The sequence below is a fragment of the Sus scrofa genome, chromosome 14 (genome assembly GCF_000003025.6).
Source record: "Sus scrofa isolate TJ Tabasco breed Duroc chromosome 14, Sscrofa11.1, whole genome shotgun sequence".
Classification (NCBI taxonomy): Eukaryota; Metazoa; Chordata; class Mammalia; order Artiodactyla; family Suidae; genus Sus; species Sus scrofa.
The window spans coordinates 62551887-62564019 of record NC_010456.5 but is presented as its reverse complement, the minus strand read 5'-3'; the positions used below and the strand labels follow the sequence as shown (position 1 = coordinate 62564019).

At 42.0% G+C, this 12133-nt stretch overlaps 2 protein-coding genes across 3 annotated transcripts in view; one reads left to right on the top strand and one right to left on the bottom strand.

Moving 5' to 3' along the window:
- Positions 1 to 12133, bottom strand: part of PHYHIPL (phytanoyl-CoA 2-hydroxylase interacting protein like) — a 104469-nt gene that overhangs the window by 66364 nt on the left and 25972 nt on the right.
- On the top strand, positions 6363 to 12017 carry LOC110256649. The gene has a single exon (XM_021072807.1). It carries the CDS (start codon positions 7435 to 7437, stop codon positions 9007 to 9009), a length of 1575 nt encoding a protein of 524 aa, XP_020928466.1. The 5' UTR covers positions 6363 to 7434; the 3' UTR covers positions 9010 to 12017.

Genomic DNA, 12133 nt, shown 5'->3' with positions numbered 1-12133 from the left:
TGGAAACAAAATTGACAAACCTCGGTCCAGACTCACCAAGAGGAGAGAAAAACTCCAAATAAATAAAATAAGAAATGTAAAAGGAGAAATCTCAAAGGATATTTCAGAAATAAAAAAAAAGAGAGAGAATACTATGAACAATTACATACCAACAAATCTGACAACCTAAAAGAAATGGACAACTTCATAGAGACTTACAGCCTGAAGAAACTGAATCAAGAAGAAATAGATCAAATGAACAGACTGATTACTAGAAACAAAATTGAGTGTGTAATAAAAACACTCTCTATGAACACAAGTCCAGAACCAGATGGTTTCACAGGCGACTTCTACCAACACACAAAGAGGAACATATACCCATCCTTTTTAAAAGTTTAAGTAAAACTTTTCCAAAAGGTTGAAGAAGGAATAATCCCAAAGACAGTCTATGAAGCTACCATCACACTAACATCAAAACCAGACAAAGATACTACCAAAAAAGAAAATTGCAGGCCAATATCTTTGATGAATATAGATGCAAAAATTCTCAACAAATTTTAGCCAACTGAATCCAACAACATATAAAAAAGATCATACACCACAACCAGGTGGGATTCATCTCCAGGTTCAACATATGCAAATCAATCAACATCATACACCACATTAACAAAAGAAAAATAAAAAACCACATGATCATCTCGATAGATGTAGAAAAAGCATTTGACAAAATCCAACAAACACTTATGATTAAAAACTCTTACCAAAGTGTGTATAAGGGAACATTCTTTAATATAATAAAAGTCATTTATGACAAATCCACAGCCAATATAATACTCAACAGAGAAAAGCAGAATGCCTTCCCACTAAAATCTTGAACAAGACAAGGATGCCCACTCTCAACATAGTATTGTAAGTCCTAGCCACGGCAATCAGACAAACAAAATAAATAAAAGGTATTCAAATTGGAAGAGAAGATAAAATTGTAACTCTATGCAGATGACATGATACTATATATAGAAAACAGTAAGGATCCCACACAAAACTCTCTAATTGATCAATGAACTCAGCAAAATAGCAGGATACAAGATTAACACTCAGAAGTTAGCTGCATTTCTTTATGCTAACAATGAAATATTAGAAAAGGAATATAAAAATACAGTACCTTTTAAAGTCACACCCCCAAATATAAATACCTAGGAATAAACCTGACCAAGGAGGTGAAAGACTTATATGCTGAGACCTATAAAACATTAATCAAGGAAATTAAAGAGGATTCAAAGAAATGGCAAGATATTCCATGCTCCTGGATTGAAAGAATATCGTTAATGGCCATACTACCCTAAGCAATCTACAGATTCATTGTGATCCCTATCAAATTACCCATGACATTTTTCACAAAACTAGAACAAACAATCCAAAATTTTATATGGAACCTAAAAAGACCCAGAATTCCCAAAGCAATTCTGAAGGAAGAAAAAACAAGCAGGAGGCATAACTCTCCCAGATTTTAGACAATATTACAAAGCTACAGTAATCAAGATGGTGTGGTACTGGTATAAACATAGACATAGAGACCAGTGGAAGAGAATAGAGAATCCAGAAATAAACCCAGACAGCTGGTGAGAATATAAAATGTGAAAAATGCAGTCTCTTCAGCAAGTTCTGCTGTGAAAACTGGATAGCTGCATGTAAATCAGTGAAATTAGAACCCACCCTCATACCATGCACAAAAATAAACTCAAAATCACTTAAATATAAGACAAGACACAATAAAACTACTAGAAGAGAACATATGCAAAACATTCTCTGACGTCAACCATATAAATGTTGTCTTAGGTCAGTCTCCCAAAGCAATAGAAATAAAAACAAATACAAATGAATGGGACCTAATCAAATTGACAAGCTTTTGCACAGCAAAGGAAATATTAAAAAGATAAGACAACCTATGGAATTGGAGAAAATAGTTTCATACAATGCAATGACAAGGGCCTAATCTCCAAAATGTACAAACAACTCATACAACTCAACAGCAAAAAACAAACAAACAATGCAATGGAAAAATGGGAAAAAGACCTGAATAGACATTTCTCCAAAGAAGACATATAGATGTCCAATAGGCACATGAAAAAAAGGCTCAACATCGCTAATTATTAGAGAAATGCAAATCAAAACTACAAGAGGTACCACTTCACACAGGTCAGATGGCCATCATTAGTAAGCCTACAAATAATAAATGCTGAAAAAGGTGTGGGGAAAAGGGGACCCTCCTACACTATTGGTGGGCATGTAAGTTGATACAACCAGTATGGAAAAGAGTATGGATTCCCCAGAAAACTAAATATAGAACTACCATATGATGCAGCAATCCCACTCCTTGGCATATGTCAGGACAAAACTATCATTCAAAAAGACACATGTACCCCCTATGTTCATTGCAGCATGATTCACAATAGTGAAGATATGGAAACAACCTAAATGTCCTTTTACAGAAGAGTGGATTAAGAAGGTGTGATATACATACACAATGGAATACTACTTGGCCATAAAAAGAACAAAATAATGCCATTTACAACAACATGGACGGATGTAGAGATTCTCATATTAAGTGAAGTAAGTTAGAAAAAGACAAATACCAAAATGATATCACTTATATTTGGAGACTAACATATGGCACAAATGAACCTATCTACAGAAAAGAAACAAACTAATGGACATAGAGAACAGACTTGTGTTTGCCGGGGGGGTGGGGGTAGAGAGTGGGATGGAGTGGGAGTTTGAGGACAAAAGATGCAAACTATAGCATTTGGAGTGGCTAAGCAATGAGATCCTACAGATTAAGAATGAGTTACACTGTGAGTCAATACACAGAGATCCAGTTATTAGATAGACCTTTGAAATGAGGATGCCAATCAGGGAAATTCTAAGCAGCCCATAGGGAGAGGTAATCCAGACAGGCTATCAGAGAAATCTGGTAACCTCAAGTGTGATTGCTCCCTCTGCCTTAAAAAAAGATCCTACTGTATAGCACAGGGAACTCTATCTAATCATCCATGATGGAACATGATAAAGGATAATGTGACAAAAAGAATGCATATATATGTACACCTGGGTCACTTTACTGTACAGCAGAAATTGAAAGAACATTGTAAATCAAGTCTAATAATTTTAAAAAAATAACATAAAAAATGTTAACTATTATGTTAATGAATTATGTTATACTTTCCAAAATTTTTGAGAAGTCATAAAACATGACTAGTACAGGAGATAAACTGTACTTACGGTTAATCACTTAAAATGTTTAACTAACAAGTGCTTTTATCCTTTTCTTGCCGCTTTGAATTTAGTTCTCCAAAAACTACTAAAAAATAAATAAAACACAAACCTATAACAGCTTATAGTTACTTCCTAGAAGCTTTAAAATTTTTCAGTCTCCCTATGCAGTATGAAAGTCTGACTCAGAAAAATGTGTTTCTGAGTGTTTCTAAACTAAGCACGACTTGCATTTATATTCATCAGGCCTAGTTTGCCCACTGGATTTTCAGAATTAGCCTTTTTTCTTACACAAAATTTTTAGGTAAGAATTGTAAAATCAGAGACAGATTAAGAATGAGTTACACTGTGAATCAATACACAGAGATCCAGTTACTAGATAGACCTTTGAAATGAGGATGCCAATCAGGGAAATTCTAAGCAGCCCATAGGGAGAAGTAATCCAGATAGGCTATCAGAGAAATCTGGTAGTCTACAAATGGTCAAATTCCCATTTAATAGGCAAAGCATGACATGGAATATGAGCAAGTAATATAATAGTAGGCAAAGGAAGGAGTACAAGTGATCAGGCTGTTGCATCAGGGAGTCTTAACAGAAAAGTTGCCAAATTTGACCACTAAGGAATTATGAAAAGCAATATTCTAGTATTTAAAATACCACTTTAGGCTGGAAGGAACTAGGATAAAATGCAAGAAAGGAAAGCACAGATTCATTTTTAGATGAATGCAGGAATTTGACTGTTAGAAACAGATAAAGGGGCTTGAAAGAAGTCAAAGCAAGAGCTTAATTATTACTATAATTAATGTACCAAGACAAACTAATGCCTCAAATCAGTTGATGCTAAGGTCATAAAATCCTGACCTTGAGTTCCTTACAGTATCTGTTCTTAAATATAGAATTGTATTTAGAATTGTAAAACTCAAGTTATAAAATCCAGAAGAATTATCAGGCCAAGGCCTATAGTTTAATACTAAAACAAACCATACTGTTGTCATTGTCACCCCAGAATTCAGGCCTCAAGTGTGATTGCTCCCTCTACCTTAAAAAAAAAAAAAAAAGGCTGAAGTAGAATTAAGGATACAGGTGACCTACAAAACTGTAATTTCCTGGCGTACTGGCAACTAGAATGTTGTACCACTCTTTTGGCAGGGGATATGAAGATAAATACATAATAAGAACATTCACAAATATGCTGTCTGTGGTGAGCTGATGAAATAGGTGACTATATTAAGGATTTTAAAGAATAAGATGAAAACAATATTAGTAACATAAACAACTGAAAAATCTTATGTTTAGTGAGAAGAGAGCAATGCCGTAATTATAAAAAAAAATCAAGGAAAATTTTTCTGTGAAAAATAGAAAAACTACTTCCATTTGGTTCCATGACCAACACTTGCATAATCCCATATTCATGAAAAATATCCACCTAGAATGTCACATGGACAAAACTGAGCTGCTGAATCAGGATAACTTGAATAAAATGTCCACAAGGAATTGGGACATCTTCTCATAGTCTAACTTAAAGTATATTGACTTCATGTTATTTTAACAACTTCATGAGACTCCTTTCTACTGATCCTGAGTGTCTGGATCTAATAAATATTTGTTGAGTGAATAACAAATGCATGAATGAGGAATACCAAAACATGAATATATGACTAAAGCACACTAGAGACGGTACTCTTACCAAGTGCTAGCAATATTTAATAGGTTAAGAAAAAAATTTCAGGTTATAAGCCAATAAAGGAGTTCCTGTCGTGGCTCAGTAGTAACAAACCTAACTAGGATCCATGAGGATGCAGGTTCGATTCTGGGCCTTGTTCAGTGGGTTGAGGATCCAGCGTTGCCATGAGCTATGGTGCAGGTCACAGACATGGCTTAGATCCCACATTGCTGTTGCTGTGGCGTAGGCCAGCAGCTGTAGTTCTGACTTGACTCCTAGCCTGGGAACCTCCATATGCCATGGGTGCAGCCCTAAAAAAACAAAAAAATAAAAATAAAAAATAAGTCGCACAGAAGATATTCACACAAAAGGGAAAAAAGTCTACATTAAGTGAAAACTGGTCCTTGAGTTCCCCCAGATGACATGGGAATGGGACCAATTAAGTTTGTACTAATCCAGGGACTTTGAAATTAATGAACCTTGACCTCCTTCTTCTCCTTTTTGAAATAAATGAATTCTCATTTGACTGACAAGGGAAATTTAAAGCCCCATAAAAAGGGAATCTGTTAAAAGTCTTCATACCTAGAGTCACTAAATACTAAAATATGACTTTAGCATTGTAACCACTTAGGCCATTTAGAATGGTCTATCACTTAAAAATATGCTATGTATTCTAACAGTAACATACAATTTAAATGGCAGCATAAGTCATCAATTTTCATATTTCAGTGTTATTTAAAGTCTGGTCTCCTAGCAGGCTAGAGCTTTTAAAATTTAATATTTGTATATACTGAAAGAATATTTTATGACTTGTTTTACCTTCTTGATATGTCTTTTTGTGAAGTTTTTCAGAAATTTGGCTTATTGGCATAAGCCCTATATACATTCTATAAACCCTATATATTCTATAGTTATATAGAGACTTTTCATGGAATTTGAACTTAATGTAGATTTCCATAACTATGAAACCATTTAGGCCTCTTCCAGTCACTGGAAAGTAATTCTTGTACATGCAGCCAACTGGTCAATACACCATAATCTGTCGTCTCTTTAATGATCACTACAGTCTGCCAAAGTTGAGACATATGTACTACGGTTTATGTTAGTGTGACTTTTATGCTATAAATGACAATTTGCACATAGCAGTGTAAATTGCAAAATAAAAACATATTAATAAAATAGTTGAAAAAAAAAGTCTTAAGTATACCTATTCATGATTTTATTTTGTGGAATGATAGATACTGGTTAAGAGCACTGGAATTAGATAAAACTGAAACAAATTCTGTCTCTGGTATTTACTGGCGATGTAGCATTAGAAAGGTTATTTAACTTAAATAATCCTTGATTTTCACATCTGAAAAATGGTAAATTTGAAATCGATAATTTTAAGACATTCTCTAAACTCTAAAATTCTGTTTCCTTGATTTGGGTAATAAATTTAACACTACTTAAGCATTCAAAGTGAAAGGATGAAAATACAACCTAAGCTAATGAGAAGCTTAAAATTGTTCTGAATTCCAGAGTTTGTTCCTTATAGGTAAAAGATTAGGTTTTTTGCTGTTTTAAAATATGCGGAAGTAAAATAGGCCCTGAGTACATGTCTCTAGGCATGAAACTTCTTGAAACTATTTGAGATAACAAGAAAAGGGAGTTTCTAACTGCTTGTTTAGCTTCTGTAAAACTGGTTGCGCCATAAAGATGTTGAAATGTTGATACACATATCTTGGTGACAACATGTCTCCCCCACCCCGAAACATGCGCAAATGTGTAACTCTAAAACAATTTAAATTAATTGGTCCACGAAGCGCGGGCTCTCGAAGTTTTAAATTGACTGGTTTGTGATATTTTGAAATGATTGGTTTGTAAAGCGCGGGCTTTGTTGTGAACCCCATAAAAGCTGTCCCGACTCCACACTCGGGGCCGCAGTCCTCTACCCCTGCGTGGTGTACGACTGTGGGCCCCAGCGCGCTTGGAATAAAAATCCTCTTGCTGTTTGCATCAAGACCGCTTCTCGTGAGTGATTAAGGGGAGTCGCCTTTTCCGAGCCTGGAGGTTCTTTTTGCTGGTCTTACATTTGGGGGCTCGTCCGGGATCTGTCGCGGCCACCCCTAACACCCGAGAACCGACTTGGAGGTAAAAAGGATCCTCTTTTTAACGTGTATGCATGTACCGGCCGGCGTCTCTGTTCTGAGTGTCTGTTTTCAGTGGTGCGCGCTTTCGGTTTGCAGCTGTCCTCTCAGGCCGTAAGGGCTGGGGGACTGTGATCAGCAGACGTGCTAGGAGGATCACAGGCTGCTGCCCTGGGGGACGCCCCGGGAGGTGAGGAGAGCCAGGGACGCCTGGTGGTCTCCTACTGTCGGTCAGAGGACCGAATTCTGTTGCTGAAGCGAAAGCTTCCCCCTCCGCGACCGTCCGACTCTTTTGCCTGCTTGTGGAAGACGTGGACGGGTCACGTGTGTCTGGATCTGTTGGTTTCTGTTTTGTGTGTCTTTGTCTTGTGTGTCCTTGTCTACAGTTTTAATATGGGACAGACGGTGACGACCCCTCTTAGTTTGACTCTCGACCATTGGACTGAAGTTAAATCCAGGGCTCATAATTTGTCAGTTCAGGTTAAGAAGGGACCTTGGCAGACTTTCTGTGTCTCTGAATGGCCGACATTCGATGTTGGATGGCCATCAGAGGGGACCTTTAATTCTGAGATTATCCTGGCTGTTAAAGCAATTATTTTTCAGACTGGACCCGGCTCTCATCCCGATCAGGAGCCCTATATCCTTACGTGGCAAGATTTGGCAGAGGATCCTCCGCCATGGGTTAAACCATGGCTGAATAAGCCAAGAAAGCCAGGTCCCCGAATTCTGGCTCTTGGAGAGAAAAACAAACACTCGGCTGAAAAAGTCAAGCCCTCTCCTCATATCTACCCCGAGATTGAGGAGCCACCGGCTTGGCCGGAACCCCAATCTGTTCCCCCACCCCCTTATCTGGCACAGGGTGCCGCGAGGGGACCCTTTGCCCCTCCTGGAGCTCCGGCGGTGGAGGGACCTGCTGCAGGGACTCGGAGCCGGAGGGGCGCCACCCCGGAGCGGACAGACGAGATCGCGACATTACCGCTGCGCACGTACGGCCCTCCCACACCGGGGGGCCAATTGCAGCCCCTCCAGTATTGGCCCTTTTCTTCTGCAGATCTCTATAATTGGAAAACTAACCATCCCCCTTTCTCGGAGGATCCCCAACGCCTCACGGGGTTGGTGGAGTCCCTTATGTTCTCTCACCAGCCTACTTGGGATGATTGTCAACAGCTGCTGCAGACACTCTTCACAACCGAGGAGCGAGAGAGAATTCTATTAGAGGCTAGAAAAAATGTTCCTGGGGCCGACGGGCGACCCACGCGGTTGCAAAATGAGATTGACATGGGATTTCCCTTAACTCGCCCCGGTTGGGACTACAACACGGCTGAAGGTAGGGAGAGCTTGAAAATCTATCGCCAGGCTCTGGTGGCGGGTCTCCGGGGCGCCTCAAGACGGCCCACTAATTTGGCTAAGGTAAGAGAAGTGATGCAGGGACCGAATGAACCCCCCTCTGTTTTTCTTGAGAGGCTCTTGGAAGCCTTCAGGCGGTACACCCCTTTTGATCCCACCTCAGAGGCCCAAAAAGCCTCAGTGGCTTTGGCCTTTATAGGACAGTCAGCCTTGGATATTAGAAAGAAGCTTCAGAGACTGGAAGGGTTACAGGAGGCTGAGTTACGTGATCTAGTGAAGGAGGCAGAGAAAGTATATTACAAAAGGGAGACAGAAGAAGAAAGGGAACAAAGAAAAGAGAGAGAAAGAGAGGAAAGGGAGGAAAGACGTAATAAACGGCAAGAGAAGAATTTGACTAAGATCTTGGCTGCAGTGGTTGAAGGGAAAAGCAATACGGAAAGAGAGAGAGATTTTAGGAAAATTAGGTCAGGCCCTAGACAGTCAGGGAACCTGGGCAATAGGACCCCACTCGACAAGGACCAATGTGCATATTGTAAAGAAAGAGGACACTGGGCAAGGAACTGCCCCAAGAAGGGAAACAAAGGACCAAGGATCCTAGCTCTAGAAGAAGATAAAGATTAGGGGAGACGGGGTTCGGACCCCCTCCCCGAGCCCAGGGTAACTTTGAAGGTGGAGGGGCAACCAGTTGAGTTCCTGGTTGATACCGGAGCGAAACATTCAGTGCTACTACAGCCATTAGGAAAACTAAAAGATAAAAAATCCTGGGTGATGGGTGCCACAGGGCAACAACAGTATCCATGGACTACCCGAAGAACAGTTGACTTGGGAGTGGGACGGGTAACCCACTCGTTTCTGGTCATACCTGAGTGCCCAGCACCCCTCTTAGGTAGAGACTTATTGACCAAGATGGGAGCACAAATTTCTTTTGAACAAGGGAAACCAGAAGTGTCTGCAAATAACAAACCTATCACTGTGTTGACCCTCCAATTAGATGACGAATATCGACTATACTCTCCCCTAGTAAAGCCTGATCAAAATATACAATTCTGGTTGGAACAGTTTCCCCAAGCCTGGGCAGAAACCGCAGGGATGGGTTTGGCAAAGCAAGTTCCCCCACAAGTTATTCAACTGAAGGCCAGTGCCACACCAGTGTCAGTCAGACAGTACCCCTTGAGTAAAGAAGCTCAAGAAGGAATTCGGCCGCATGTCCAAAGATTAATCCAACAGGGCATCCTAGTTCCTGTCCAATCTCCCTGGAATACTCCCCTGCTACCGGTTAGAAAGCCTGGGACTAATGACTATCGACCAGTACAGGACTTGAGAGAGGTCAATAAACGGGTGCAGGATATACACCCAACAGTCCCGAACCCTTATAACCTCTTGTGTGCTCTCCCACCCCAACGGAGCTGGTATACAGTATTGGACTTAAAGGATGCCTTCTTCTGCCTGAGATTACACCCCACTAGCCAACCACTTTTTGCCTTCGAATGGAGAGATCCAGGTACGGGAAGAACCGGGCAGCTCACCTGGACCCGACTGCCCCAAGGGTTCAAGAACTCCCCGACCATCTTTGACGAAGCCCTACACAGAGACCTGGCCAACTTCAGGATCCAACACCCTCAGGTGACCCTCCTCCAGTACGTGGATGACCTGCTTCTGGCGGGAGCCACCAAACAGGACTGCTTAGAAGGCACGAAGGCACTACTGCTGGAATTGTCTGACCTAGGCTACAGAGCCTCTGCTAAGAAGGCCCAGATTTGCAGGAGAGAGGTAACATACTTGGGGTACAGTTTGCGGGACGGGCAGCGATGGCTGACGGAGGCACGGAAGAAAACTGTAGTCCAGATACCGGCCCCAACCACAGCCAAACAAATGAGAGAGTTTTTGGGGACAGCTGGATTTTGCAGACTGTGGATCCCGGGGTTTGCGACCTTAGCAGCCCCACTCTACCCGCTAACCAAAGAAAAAGGGGAATTCTCCTGGGCTCCTGAGCACCAGAAGGCATTTGATGCTATCAAAAAGGCTCTGCTGAGCGCACCTGCTCTGGCCCTCCCTGACGTAACTAAACCCTTTACCCTTTATGTGGATGAGCGTAAGGGAGTAGCCCGGGGAGTTTTAACCCAAACCCTAGGACCATGGAGAAGACCTGTCGCCTACCTGTCAAAGAAGCTCGATCCTGTAGCCAGTGGTTGGCCCATATGCCTGAAGGCTATCGCAGCTGTGGCCATACTGGTCAAGGACGCTGACAAATTGACTTTGGGACAGAATATAACTGTAATAGCCCCCCATGCATTGGAGAACATCGTTCGGCAGCCCCCAGACCGATGGATGACCAACGCCCGCATGACCCACTATCAAAGCCTGCTTCTCACAGAGAGGGTCACGTTCGCTCCACCAGCCGCTCTCAACCCTGCCACTCTTCTGCCTGAAGAGACTGATGAACCAGTGACTCATGATTGCCATCAACTATTGATTGAGGAGACTGGGGTCCGCAAGGACCTTACAGACATACCGCTGACTGGAGAAGTGCTAACCTGGTTCACTGACGGAAGCAGCTATGTGGTGGAAGGTAAGAGGATGGCTGGGGCGGCGGTGGTGGACGGGACCCGCACGATCTGGGCCAGCAGCCTGCCGGAAGGAACTTCAGCACAAAAGGCTGAGCTCATGGCCCTCACGCAAGCTTTGCGGCTGGCCGAAGGGAAATCCATAAACATTTATACGGACAGCAGGTATGCCTTTGCGACTGCACACGTACATGGGGCCATCTATAAACAAAGGGGGTTGCTTACCTCAGCAGGGAGGGAAATAAAGAACAAAGAGGAAATTCTAAGCCTATTAGAAGCCGTACATTTACCAAAAAGGCTAGCTATTATACACTGTCCTGGACATCAGAAAGCTAAAGATCTCATATCCAGAGGAAACCAGATGGCTGACCGGGTTGCCAAGCAGGCAGCCCAGGGTGTTAACCTTCTGCCTATAATAGAAATGCCCAAAGCCCCAGAACCCAGACGACAGTACACCCTAGAAGACTGGCAAGAGATAAAAAAGATAGACCAGTTCTCTGAGACTCCGGAAGGGACCTGCTATACCTCAGATGGGAAGGAAATCCTGCCCCACAAAGAAGGGTTAGAATATGTCCAACAGATACATCGTCTAACCCACCTAGGAACTAAACACCTGCAGCAGTTGGTCAGAACATCCCCTTATCATGTTCTGAGGCTACCAGGAGTGGCTGACTCGGTGGTCAAACATTGTGTGCCCTGCCAGCTGGTTAATGCTAATCCTTCCAGAATGCCTCCAGGGAAGAGACTAAGGGGAAGCCACCCAGGCGCTCACTGGGAAGTGGACTTCACTGAGGTAAAGCCGGCTAAATACGGAAACAAATACCTATTGGTTTTTGTAGACACCTTTTCAGGATGGGTAGAGGCTTATCCTACTAAGAAAGAGACTTCAACCGTGGTGGCTAAAAAATACTGGAAGAAATTTTTCCAAGATTTGGAATACCTAAGGTAATAGGGTCAGACAATGGTCCAGCTTTTGTTGCCCAGGTAAGTCAGGGACTGGCCAAGATATTGGGGATTGATTGGAAACTGCATTGTGCATACAGACCCCAAAGCTCAGGACAGGTAGAGAGGATGAATAGAACCATTAAAGAGACCCTTACTAAATTGACCGCGGAGACTGGCGTTAATGATTGGATAGCTCTCCTGCCCTTTGTGCTTTTTAGGGTTAGGAACACCCCTGG

Bases quoted from the DNA above. Each gene is read 5' to 3' on its own strand.
- LOC110256649 (XM_021072807.1), top strand. From the start codon at position 7,435: ATGGGACAGACGGTGACGACCCCTCTTAGTTTGACTCTCGACCATTGG.